General features: G+C 48.4%; 1 protein-coding gene across 3 annotated transcripts in view; it reads left to right on the forward strand.

Annotated features, from left to right (window-relative positions):
- Positions 1-13051, forward strand: part of sos2 (son of sevenless homolog 2 (Drosophila)) — a 106224-nt gene extending 93173 nt beyond the window's left edge. Inside the window, exons 18-23 of one of the 3 annotated variants that reach the window (XM_090211661.1) lie at positions 1-40; positions 1413-1529; positions 1800-2061; positions 2187-2228; positions 3128-3231; positions 9251-13051. The exon at positions 1-40 is cut by the window's left edge and continues 133 nt beyond it. In XM_090211661.1, the coding sequence (XP_090067787.1) occupies positions 1-40; positions 1413-1529; positions 1800-2061; positions 2187-2228; positions 3128-3231; positions 9251-9760 (1075 nt within the window). In that variant the 3' untranslated portion in view covers positions 9761-13051. The other 2 variants (XR_016489102.1, XM_090211660.1) reach the window with 2 other exon arrangements.
- The last annotated feature ends 900 nt before the right edge of the window (positions 13052-13951 follow it).

The raw sequence follows: 13951 nt of genomic DNA on the forward strand, positions 1-13951 counted from the left end.
GAACCAGCCGTACTGTCTCAAGGTGCAGCAGGACATCAAGGTAGGCCAATCAAAACCAGCCGTACTGTCTGAAGGTCCAGCAGGACATCAAGGTAGACCAATCAAAACCAGCCTTACTGTCTCAAGGTCCAGCAGAACCCTCTTTCTCCCCTCCTCTCCCTCTCTCTTCCCCTCCTCTCCCTCTCTCTTCCCCTCCTCTCCCTCTCTCTTCCCCTCCTCTCCATCTCTCTTCCCCTCCTCTCCCTCTTTCTTCCCCTCCTCTCCCTCTCTCTTCCCCTCCTCTCCCTCTCTCTTCCCCTCCTCTCCCTCTCTCTTCCCCTCCTCTCCCTCTTTCTTCCCCTCCTCTCCCTCTCTCTTCCCCTCCTCTCCCTCTCTCTTCCCCTCCTCTCCCTCTCTCTTCCCCTCCTCTCCCTCTTTCTTCCCCTCCTCTCCCTCTCTCTTCCCCTCCTCTCCCTCTTTCTTCCCCTCCTCTCCCTCTTTCTTCCCCTCCTTTCACTGTTTCTTCCCCTCCTCACTCTCTTTCTTCACCCCCTCTCTCTCTTTCTTCACCCCCTCTCTCTCTTTCTTCACCCCCTCTCTCTCTTTCTTCCCCTCCTCTCTCTTTCTTCCCCTCTCCTTCTTTCTTCCCCTCCTCTCCCTCTCTCTTTCTTCCCCTCTCCCTCTTTCTTCCCCTCCTCTCCCTCTTTCTTCCCCTCCTCTTCCTCTCTCTTCCCCTCCTCTCCCTCTTTCTTCCCCTCCTCTCCCTCTTTCTTCCCCTCCTTTCACTCTTTCTTCCCCTCCTCACTCTCTTTCTTCACCCCCTCTCTCTCTTTCTTCCCCTCCTCTCTCTCTTTCTTCCCCTCTCCTTCTTTCTTCCCCTCCTCTCTCTCTTTCTGCCCCTCTCCTTCTTTCTTCCCCTCCTCTCTCTCTTTCTTCCCCTCTCCCTCTTTCTTCCCCTCCTTTCCCTCTTTCTTCTCCTCCTTTCCCTCTTTCTTCCCCTCCTCTCCCTCTCTCCTCCCCTCCATCTCTTCCCCTCCTCTCCCTCTCTTCCCCTCCTCTCCATCTCTCTTCCCCTCCTCTCTCTTCCCTTCCTCTCCTCTCTCTTCCCCTCCTCTGCCTCTCTTCCCCTCCTCTCCCTCTCTCTTCCCTTCCTCTCCCTCTCTCCTCCCCTCCTCTCCATCTCTTCCCCTCCTCTCTCTCTCTTCCTCTCCTCTCTCTTCCCCTCCTCTGCCTCTCTCTTCCCCTCCTCTTCCTCTCTCTCCCTCTCTCTTCCCCTCCTCTCCCTCTCTTCCCCTCCTCTCCATCTCTCTTCCCCTCCTCTCCCTCTTCTGCACCAGAATGACAGTGTTCTCCTTGCCATGATCCACTCTTAAGGATAATTATTCATCTGATGGCCTGCATTGTGTCTTGTGTTTTTTTTTTTCTTCTCCCAGAGGTTTTTTGAGAACCTGAACCCGATGGGCTGTCTGGGTGAGAAGGAGTTCTCTGACTATCTGTTCAACAAGTCTCAGGAGATTGAGCCTCGCAACTGCAAGCAGCCGCCACGATTCGTAAGATTTATTTATATGTATCGACCCTCAGGGTGATGATCAGTTCTATATCACTAAAAAAAAATGGAGCAGGAAGATGAAAAGCAACGAGAAACATGTTTAAATTGGAATTTTAGATGACTTCCTGAATTGACATGGAATCAAACCCACCCCACCCTAAACTCCAGTCCCTGTGCAGAAAATAATGTTTCATAAATTCATCTGTCTTTTTAACAAAGTGCTTAACAGTTACCAGGTCCTCCACCCTCCTCTTGTACCCTCTCTCTTCAGCCCAGGAAGACCCTGTACCCCCTGAAGTCCCCGGGGATCCGGCCGGTGCGCACCTCTACGTCAGGGACCCTGAAGGGCCACCCTGTACCCCTGGAGAGAGAGCCCCCGCACAAGATCACCTTCAGGAGCATCGCTGAGACAGAGCATGAGACCTCTTCCGTAGCCTCGGTCCCCACCTCACCCAACACCCCCACCCCTCCGCAGTCGGCCACCTCAGACCTCATCTCTGTCTTCATGGAGCAAGACCTCTGCAACTCCTACGGTGAGGCTGGGGCACATAGAGACAGACACACAGACACACACTTATCGCTGGTGAAACACTGTGAACGGTATTGCTGGTGATATTGGTAGAACCGATATATTTCAACATCTGTCTTCATTTTACAGGTGGAAACTCCATATTCGCTAATGTACTCCTCCCACCCTCAAGTGAGTGTTACGGATGCTGTGTCGAGTCCCCCCCCCCCCCCCCCCCCCGCTGTGTCGAGTCCCCCCCTGCTGTGTCGAGTTCCCCCCCTGCTGTGTCGAGTTCCCCCCCCGCTGTGTCGAGTCCCCCCCTGCTGTGTCGAGTCCCCCCCCCCCCCCCCCCGCTGTGTCGAGTCCCCCCCTGCTGTGTCGAGTTCCCCCCCTGCTGTGTCGAGTTCCCCCCCTGCTGTGTCGAGTCCCCCCCCGCTGTGTCGAGTCCCCACCTGCTGTGTCGAGTTCCCCCCCTGCTGTGTCGAGTTCCCCCCCCTGCTGTGTCGAGTTCCCCCCCTGCTGTGTCGAGTCCCCCCCCCCCCCCGCTGTGTCGAGTCCCCCCCTGCTGTGTCGAGTCCCCCCCTGCTGTGTCGAGTTCCCCCCCTGCTGTGTCGAGTTCCCCCCCTGCTGTGTCGAGTTCCCCCCCTGCTGTGTCGAGTTCCCCCCCTGCTGTGTCGAGTTCCCCCCCTGCTGTGTCGAGTTCCCCCCCTGCTGTGTCGAGTTCCCCCCCTGCTGTGTCGAGTCTCCCCCCCCCTGCTGTGTCGAGTCCCCCCCCCCCCTGCTGTGTCGAGTCTCCCCCCCCTGCTGTGTCGAGTCTCCCCCCCCCCTGCTGTGTCGAGTTCCCCCCCTGCTGTGTCGAGTTCCCCCCCTGCTGTGTCGAGTTCCCCCCCTGCTGTGTCGAGTCTCCCCCGCTGTGTCGAGTCCCCCCCCCCCCTGCTGTGTTGACTCTCCCCCCCCCTGCTGTGTTGACTCTCCCCCCCCCTGCTGTGTCGAGTCCTCCCTCAGTCTACTGTATGACACTGCTGCTGTTAAACGGGCTTTATAAATACATTTGATTGATTGATTGATCTCTTGTACCCTGCTATGTGTAGAGGTCCAGTCAGTATCGTGTGGAAGCCTTCACCAGCTAGGAGAGGACTTACTCAAACCCCCTCCACTTCCCCCGCGCAGGAAGGATGCTTTCTCTGAGACCAAGGTTAAAACACACACACACACACACACCACGGTTTCCATTAGGAAAATATGGCACGGGACATTTGAACGTCAGAATTTTAATTTACCAAACATTTAAGAAATGTTCCCGGGCACGTGTTTGCATTGGTTGCTTAACCTAAATTAGAGCGTTCATCCTCAGTGCTCAGAATGACAGAAATCACATTTTAGATGATGGTCGTTTTATCTTAACAGAACATGGAACTCGTCGGGGGCAACGACGGGCGTCTTTCTTACCGAATTCCGATGAGCAATTTCCCTTAAAGTACATATTAATGACATTTCCAAAATGATACGGCCTAATTGGCTTACTCTTGTCTGTACAGAAATAAATCAAAATCATTCAAAATAGGCCACTATACCAGAAAGCATGATTTATGCCACAAGAAAAACAAATCTGGAATCGAACCAGGGTCTGTAGTGACGCCTCTAGCACTGAGATGCGGTGCCTTGAACCGCTGCGACACTCGGGAAACCCAAGAAGGGCCCACAATTTGGGCAGCAAATTACCAAATAGATGGATGGTTGAGTTGCGACTGTCAGTGAAAAGCAGAGACGCCCAGCCAGGCATATCGCAATATTTAAAAAATATATATATATACGATAGCCTTTTGTTTTCCAAACTGTTTTTCCACGATTGTATTTTTGGAAAACAAATGGCTATCGCTGTAAAGAGAAGACTGTCTTTTTTTTTTTTTGTTTTCAAAATGCTTAACTTAATTGAGCGAAAAGTCTCATTGGCACCAGAGAGATGGAGAGGAGGGGAACCATCGGCCATATCCCTCGGGAGGGCGAGTGTACAGAGTCACTGTCTTTATCATTGGCTCAGTGACACTGAGGTTTCATAACAAATAATTTCCTCCTCCAGGTTTAGAAGGACGTCGTATTCTCTTCACCTTCTCGTCTTTATATATGGCGCGGTCGTATTTATTGATCTGTTCGTCGGTGTTAGCAGAGTAAGGCTACCTTGTCATTTGTTGTATTAAAAAAACATATATATTCTGCTAATCTCTCCTCCAGTCATATAAAGTAGAATTGTATGAAATGTGTTTGTTTAAAATAGACAAATGTTTTCCTGTGTGAAGAAAGGAGAGGAAATCTATCTGATATAGCCATAGTCTACTCTAAATCACAATCACATGCACCGAATACAACAAGTGTATATAACCTTACTGTGAAATGCTTACTGACAAGCCCTTATTAACCAACAATGCAGTTTTAAGGGTTAAAAATAAGAGTTTAGGGCCTCCCGGGTGGCTGTACTACCAGAGACTCTGGGTTCGCGCCCAGGCTCTGTCGTAACCGGCCGCGACCGGGAGGGCCGTAGGGCGACGCACAATTGGCCCAGCGTCGTCCGGGTTAGGGAGGGTTTGGTTGGTAGGGATGTCCTTGTCTCATCGCGCACCAGCGACTCCTGTGGCGGGCTGGGCGCAGTGCGCGCTAACCAAGGTTGCCAGGTGCACGGTGTTTCCTCCGACACATTGGTGCGGCTGGCTTCCGGGTTGGATGCGCGCTGTGTTAAAGAAGCAGTGCGGCTTGGTTGTATACAGTCTATATACAGGGTATTACGGTACAGAGTCAATGTGGAGGCTATATACAGGGTATTACGGTACAGAGTCAATGTGGAGGCTATATACAGGGTATTACGGTACAGAGTCAATGTGGAGGCTATATACAGGGGGTACTGGTACAGAGTCAATGTGGAGGCTATATACAGGGTGTTACGGTACAGAGTCAATGTGGAGGCTATATACAGGGTGTTACGGTACAGAGTCAATGTGGAGGCTATATACAGGGTGTTACGGTACAGAGTCAATGTGGAGGCTATATACAGGGTATTACGGTACAGAGTCAATGTGGAGGCTATATACAGGGTGTTACGGTACAGAGTCAATGCCCCCTGTATATAGCCTCCACATTGACTCTGTACCGGTACGCCCTGTATATTTCCTCCACATTGACTCTGTACCGGTACCCCCTGTATATAGCCTCCACATTGACTCTGTACCAGTACCCCCTGTATATAGCCTCCACATTGACTCTGTACCGGTACCCCCTGTATATAGCCTCCACATTGACTCTGTACCAGTACCCCCTGTATATAGCCTCCACATTGACTCTGTACCGGTACCCCCTGTATATAGCCTCCACATTGACTCTGTACCGTAATACCCTGTAAATAGCCTCCACATTGACTCTGTACCGTAACACCCTGTATATAGCCTCCACATTGACTCTGTACCGTAACACCCTGTATATAGCCTCCACACTGACTCTGTACCTTAATACCCTGTATATAGCCTCCACATTGACTCTGTACCGGTACCCCCTGTATATAGCCTCCACATTGACTCAGTACCGTAATACCCTGTATATAGCCTCCACACTGACTCTGTACCGTAATACCATGTATATAGCCTCCATATTGACTCTGTACCGGTACCCCCTGTATATAGCCTCCACATTGACTCTGTACCGGTACCCCCTGTATATAGCCTCCACATTGACTCTGTACCAGTACCCCCTGTATATAGCCTCCACATTGACTCTGTACCGGTACCCCCTGTATATAGCCTCCACATTGACTCTGTACCGTAATACCCTGTATATAGCCTCCACATTGACTCTGTACCGTAACACCCTGTATATAGCCTCCACATTGACTCTGTACCGTAACACCCTGTATATAGCCTCCACACTGACTCTGTACCTTAATACCCTGTATATAGCCTCCACATTGACTCTGTACCGGTACCCCCTGTATATAGCCTCCACATTGACTCAGTACCGTAATACCCTGTATATAGCCTCCACACTGACTCTGTACCGTAATACCATGTATATAGCCTCCATATTGACTCTGTACCGGTACCCCCTGTATATAACCTCCACATTGACTCTGTACCGGTACCCCCTGTATATAGCCTCCACATTGACTCTGTACCGTAACACCCTGTATATAGCCTCCACATTGACTCTGTACCGGTACCCCCTGTATATAGCCTCCACATTGACTCTGTACCGGTACCCCCTGTATATAGCCTCCACATTGACTCTGTACCGGTACCCCCTGTATATAGCCTCCACATTGACTCTGTACCGTAACACCCTGTATATAGCCTCCACATTGACTCTGTACCGTAACACCCTGTATATAGCCTCCACATTGACTCTGTACCGGTACCCCCTGTATATAGCCTCCACATTGACTCTGTACCGGTACCCCCTGTATATAGTCTCCACATTGACTCTGTACCGGTACCCCCTGTATATAGCCTCCACATTGACTCTGTACCGTAACACCCTGTATATAGCCTCCACATTGACTCTGTACCGTAACACCCTGTATATAGCCTCCACATTGACTCTGTACCGTAACACCCTGTATATAGCCTCCACATTGACTCTGTACCGTAACACCCTGTATATAGCCTCCACATTGACTCTGTACCGTAACACCCTGTATATAGCCTCCACATTGACTCTGTACCGTAACACCCTGTATATAGCCTCCACATTGACTCTGTACCAGTACCCCCTGTATATAGCCTCCACATTGACTCTGTACCGTAATACCCTGTATATAGCCTCCACATTGACTCTGTACCGTAATACCCTGTATATAGCCTCCACATTGACTCTGTACCGTAATACCCTGTATATAGCCTCCACATTGACTCTGTACCGTAATACCCTGTATATAGCCTCCACATTGACTCTGTACCGTAATACCCTGTATATAGCCTCCACATTGACTCTGTACCGTAATACCCTGTATATAGCCTCCACATTGACTCTGTACCGTAATATCCTGTATATAGCCTCCACATTGACTCTGTACCGTAATACCCTGTATATAGCCTCCACATTGACTCTGTACCGTAATACCCTGTATATAGCCTCCACATTGACTCTGTACCCTAACACCCTGTATATAGCCTCCACATTGACTCTGTACCGTAACACCCTGTAAATAGCCTCCACACTGACTCTGTACCGTAATACCCTGTATATAGCCTCCACATTGACTCTGTACCGTAATACCCTGTATATCGTCTCCACATTGACTCTGTACCGTAATACCATGTATATAGCCTCCACATTGACTCTGTACCGTAATACCCTGTATATAGCCTCCACATTGACTCTGTACCGTAACACCCTGTATATAGCCTCCACATTGACTCTGTACCGTAACACCCTGTATATAGCCTCCACATTGACTCTGTACCGTAATACCCTGTATATAGCCTCCACATTGACTCTGTACCGTAACACCCTGTATATTGTCTCCACATTGACTCTGTACCGTAATACCCTGTATATAGCCTCCACATTGACTCTGTACCGTAACACCCTGTATATAGCCTCCACATTGACTCTGTACCGTAATACCCTGTATATAGCCTCCATATTGACTCTGTACCGTAATACCCTGTATATAGCCTCCACATTGACTCTGTACCGTAATACCCTGTATATAGCCTTCACATTGACTCTGTACCGGTACCCCCTGTATATAGCCTCCACATTGACTCTGTACCGTAATACCCTGTATATAGCCTCCATATTGACTCTGTACCGTAATACCCTGTATATAGCCTCCACATTGACTCTGTACCGTAATACCCTGTATATAGCCTTCACATTGACTCTGTACCGGTACCCCCTGTATATAGCCTCCACATTGACTCTGTACCGTAATACCCTGTATATAGCCTCCACATTGACTCTGTACCGTAATACCCTGTATATAGCCTTCACATTGACTCTGTACCGGTACCCCCTGTATATAGCCTCCACATTGACTCTGTACCGTAATACCCTGTATATAGCCTCCACATTGACTCTGTACCGTAATACCCTGTATATAGCCTCCACATTGACTCTGTACCGTAATACCCTGTATATAGCCTCCACATTGACTCTGTACCGTAATACCCTGTATATAGCCTCCACATTGACTCTGTACCGTAATACCCTGTATATAGCCTCCACATTGACTCTGTACCGTAATACCCTGTATATAGCCTTCACATTGACTCTGTACCGGTACCCCCTGTATATAGCCTCCACATTGACTCTGTACCAGTACCCCCTGTATATAGCCTCCACATTGACTCTGTACCGTAATACCCTGTATATAGCCTCCACATTGACTCTGTACCGTAATACCCTGTATATAGCCTCCATATTGTTATTTTACTGCTGCTGTTTAATTATTTGTTTTATTTTATTCCATTTTTTACATTTGTTTTTAAATTATTAAGTTCTTAAACCATCTTTGATTAAAGGCTTGTAAGTAAGTATTTCACAGTACACTTGTTGTATTTGGCTATGTGACAAATAAGATTTGATTTGTGCCTTTTGGCTTCTGGAAAATGAGAGAGAAAGGCTACTGGTTTCAATGCCATATGGAAGTCTTTATAAGAAATAATTTATTGGTTGATTTTTAGCATAGGCTATTTATTTATAAGCAAGGTAAAGACATACCTCATATGTCGTAAAATTTTCAGGTTTCAAACAATTAAGTAGATGTTTTAAAAATGCACCAGCTCAGAATAGGAAGCGCGCTTCAATTACCAGTCGAAAAATAAAACTAGTAGCTCATTATTTCACAATGGGGATCTTTTTTCTTTTTTTTTTTTTTTTCCTAACAATTTATTTATCAGCTTTTCTTATTTATTTTTTGGCTAAAAGCCGGCTATTACCAGCTAGAGGAAACCCTGACACTCACATGCATACAATGTCCTCCTTAGTGCTTGTTGCATTTCGAGTTTGTTGTGTTCTTGTGAAATAGGGTGCTCTTGGTCACGCAGTATACAATACAGTACACCGTTTATTGTTGTGAAATATTGGCGCTGAATTCTTCTGAAATATGTTTCTCTGTGAGTTTAGTCTGACTGCTTGTCAACAATCACTGTTTGGATCCTGTTTGTGTTTTAATTCAGAAATATATTTTGTTTGTTAGTTTATCTAACTGTGGCCACCGTGTGTTCTAGTTGAGTTCCAGGTCTGACAGTCCTCCAGCCATCCCGCCCAGGCTGCCCCCTCCTCTCCCCAGGATCCAGCCCCGCGCCCCGGTCTACAATGGCCCCAGCGACGGCCCCCTCTCCAGCCCCCCACCACCACCTCCCCGGGACCCCCAGCCAGACACCCCTCCACCCGTCCCCCAGAGACCCCCAGAGATCTTCATCAACTACCCCCTGAACCTTCAACCTTCCCCTGTCGGGCGCTTCCACTGGGACTTTGGCAGCTCCCCTTCATCCCCCGGCACACCCCCGGGCACCCCCTCTCCCCGCGTCCCCCGACGGAGCTGCCCCCTCAGCGCTAGTCAGAACAGTCTCTGCCCTCTCCCGCTGCCCATCATGGCGCCCCCTGTGCCACCTCGCCACAACTCCAACTCCTCCCCCCAGCTCCCCAAACTCCCCCCAAAGACCTACAAGAGGGAGCTGTTGCCGCCCCCGTTACAGAGCCTCTCATTGGTGGAGAACACGGACACTAGCCAATGAGGAGCCTTCTGCTTCTTTTGTTATTGTTTTCGTTGTCAACATGGAAGCCTTTGAGTTTCTCCACACAATACAAACTGCAAACAAACTATGTCCTACATTAAACTATGAACTAATGACCTGCATCAGACTATGAACTATGAACTATGACCTAGAGCGGATGAAAACAAACAAACTAATCATGATTTTAAAGCTACTGATCGTAAAGAAGACTTCGTTTCCAACCACACTCCAAACCACGCCCACTTCATCTCCTGCCACGCCTCTCAGGAATCAGTAGCTCCGCCTTCATGCCAATTGAAAATACACCACAGTGTGCCAGCCAATGAACAAGTAGCCTCAAGATTCTAACTCCTCCTCTCTGTGGGTGTGTGTGTGTGTGTACGTTGGTGTGTGTGTGTGCGCGTTTCACATACCTGTACACAGCACAGCACATGTCAGTGCGTTTCTTTCTTGGTACAGACGTCCCACTCTGTGCTAGAGTGGACAGGACAGGACAGGACAGCAAGCTATGCTCTGGTAGTTGCCCTTCTCCTACCCTGACAGTTTAAAAAAAAATGTTTTTACCCCGGGTTCTCCAGCCTGTCCTGGTCCAGTTCGGTAGCCCCATGCTCTGTGTTTGTGGTTCCGTTGTTCCATTGGCACACTGTAGTGCTAGGAGCAGCATTCACTCACTTACCCAGGAGTCAGTCAGTCAGTCCTGTCCTGTGGCTCGCAGACTTGACAGTCACTGGACCTATTCGGACTTCACTGCTCTTTAATGATCAAAACTTATCAATTGCTCTTCCCGCGGTTCTGTACCGCGGTTCTGTCTGGAGATATCCTCTGAGGCCTCTCAACTCTTCCCATTTGTGTTCTGTCGTTCTCTAATAATCTCTAACTTTTGTAGCCAACGTTTCATTTGATGCAGGGTGAAAACTTAAGGGATACATTTTATTTTTGAGGAATGATAAGACCAACTAAAAAAAAATGGGATGCAAATTATATTTCATTCATTCAGAACTGACTGACTGAAAGCGTTCAGGAAAAAGGTGTGCGACTATTGAATAAACACCCCCCCCCCCCATCCCCCCCCTCTTGGTCGTAGCTACACCCTCTACTTCAGATGTTAGCCTTTAATCCCACAGCACTGACCTCTAACCTGAGGCCAGGGGAGCCATTCAGAATGAGGGAGAGAGACCGACGGATGGACATATCGGAAGACAGATTGGCGGAGAGTGTAGTGTAGGGTAGGATCCACTTTTAACTGGGGCAGGGCAGCAGTGACGTCTACTCGTCTACCCTCGTCAGTCATGTGATGGGAGAAGTCTGTTTGTGTCTGGACTATAGAAAACGATAGAGGCCTCTAGTGGCCAAAAGGCTATATTAGCATGGGCAGCGCCATTGAGGGCTTCCACCGTGCTTCCGCCATTTTAAAGTAGTCAAGGTGGACAACTGGGTGGGGATTCCTGTGAGTTGTTGCCTCAATGGCGCTGCCCATGCTGTCACAGATGCTACAATGGCACTGATATAAATGAGTCCTCTATCTCTATGGAGCTGCCTATGCTGTCACAGTGCTGATATAAATATGAGTCCTCTATCGATCTCTATGGAGCTGCCCATGCTGTCACAGTGCTGATATAAATATGAGTCCTCGATCTATCTCTATGGAGCTGCCCATGCTGTCACAGATGCTATAATGGAGCGGATATAAATGAGTCCTCTATCTATCTCTATGGAGCTGCCCATGCTGTCACAGACGCTATAATGGCGCGGATATAAATGAGTCCTCGATCTATCTCTATGGAGCTGCCCATGCTGTCACAGACGCTATAATGGCGCGGATATAAATGAGTCCTCGATCTATCTCTATGGAGCTGCCCATGCTGTCACAGACGCTATAATGGCGCGGATATAAATGAGTCCTCGATCTATCTCTATGGAGCTGCCCATGCTGTGACAGATGCTATAATGGCGTGGATATAAATGAGTCCTCTATCTATCTCTATGGAGCTGCCCATGCTGTGACAGATGCTATAATGGCACTGATATAAATGAGTCCTCTATCTATCTCTATGGAGCTGCCCATGCTGTCACAGTGCTGATATAAATGAGTCCTCTATCTATCTCTTATGTCTGCACAAAGCCCAGATCTCGGGAAGAAGAGTAGGATGAGTGACAACAACATTGAGATATCTCATTCTCGGGCCAGGGAGGCGGTAACTATAGCAGCCAGACATTTCTTTCTCCGTCTCCTTGAAGTGATACTTTGGGATTTTGCCAGTGTAACTTCCCCAGAGTCAGATGATCTTGTGTATACCATTGTTACATCTCTGTGTCCAGCGTGAAGGAGGTTAGAGGTAGTTTCTTGAGCCAGCGCTAACTAGCGTTAGCGCCCATGACTGGAAGTTTATGGGTATCTACTAGCACGTTCCTTTTAAAGCTAGCCCGGTCCCAGATCTGTTTGGCCTTTTGGCCTACTCTGTTCTCTTATGGCTATTTGTCATGTTGATTCCATATGGCGTGGGCAAGAACAGACCTATAGCCAGGCTAGCTGAAAGCCAAGATGATGTCTTAACCCAAACTAAGTGCCCCTAAAAGTTGTATGCTGCTGTCTGTCTGTCCAGAACTATCTGCAGCTCTACTACCATCATACCCAGTACTGTACCAGCCTGCAGTGTTGGTATGGAAATTCAGCACTGGACTCCTCATACGCAGCAACCCCAACAAAGCCTGGAACAAATGGACAGTTGGCTCCTCTAGTGGACAAATTGGGGATTGCTCCACAGCTCCCCTAGTGGATAGGAGGACAAACAGCTCCTCTAGTGGACAAACTGGGGACTGCTCCACAGCTCCCCTAGTGGATAGGAGGACAAACAGCTCCTCTAGTGGACAAACTGGGGACTGCTCCACAGTGCCCCTAGTGGATAGGACAAACAGCTCCTCTAGTGGACAAACTGGGGACTGCTCCACAGCGCCCCTAGTGGATAGGAGGACAAACTGGGGACTGCTCCACAGCGCCCCTAGTGGATAGGAGGACAAACAGCTCCCCGAGTGGACAAACTGGGAACAAGTGGCTGTTTCAGATATCTGGATTCACATCGAGAAGAAGCCTCTATTAACCAGATGTCACTGTCCTCCTCTCTCTCTCTCTCTCTCTCTCTCTCTCCTCTCAAATATGCCATTTCATTTTAAAATACTGAAATAACATGCATCATGCTCAGATGTGCCTTTTTTTGATTTTGTTTTCTTTACAGAGTAAGCGAAAGGTGTCTTTTTTTAAATGCTATTAAAAAAACTGATATGATAAATAAATACGGTTGTAATGCTTAGAACTAAATGTGTACACTACAAAGATTTGTGGGATACTGTGCATATAACATGTATACACTAACCAAATAATTTGTATAAAGTGATTTCTCATTCTCATTGTATTATATTTTATATATATATATATATATATATATATATACCACCCCCCTCCCCCTACACTGCATCCCTTTGGTCAAATGTTGCCTAACAATCCAACGTTGTCAGATAAAACGGGTCATTGTGTCGCCTACTTTTAGTTTACAGACAGTTGGCTCCTCTAGTGGACAAATTGGGGACTGCTCCACAGCGCCCCTAGTGGATAGGAGGACAAACAGCTCCTCTAGTGGACAAACTGGGGACTGCTCCACAGCTCCCCTAGTGGATAGGAGGACAAACAGCTCCTCTAGTGGACAAACTGGGGACTGCTCCACAGCGCCCCTAGTGGATAGGACAAACAGCTCCTCTAGTGGACAAACTGGTGACTGCTCCACAGCGCCCCTAGTGGATAGGAGGACAAACAGCTCCTCTAGTGGACAAACTGGGGACTGCTCCACAGCGCCCCTAGTGGATAAGAGGACAAACAGCTCCTCTAGTGGACAAACTGGGGACTGCTCCACCCCCCTCCAGCAGACCTAGAATGTCGACCCTGGGAGTTAAACAGAAGAAAGACATGTCTCCCTAGGCTGAGTTCCAGATTCACTCGTGTTTTCTTGCCAACTGTTATGTTGTCACGGCGCTGATGGTAGTGGAGGGAAATGCACTTTCCTTTTTTGCTGCCTAACCGTTAACCCACAGTTTGACAGAAAAATTCACTCATTATTGGCGGTGTTACTTTTTCCATCACAACAGGCGATCAGAGTTTACCTACCTATTTTTTTGTTGTTGTTATTCTTTCTACCACTA

This window comes from Oncorhynchus mykiss, chromosome 19 (genome assembly GCF_057628025.1).
Source record: "Oncorhynchus mykiss isolate SJ-2025 chromosome 19, ASM5762802v1, whole genome shotgun sequence".
Lineage (NCBI taxonomy): Eukaryota > Metazoa > Chordata > Actinopteri > Salmoniformes > Salmonidae > Oncorhynchus > Oncorhynchus mykiss.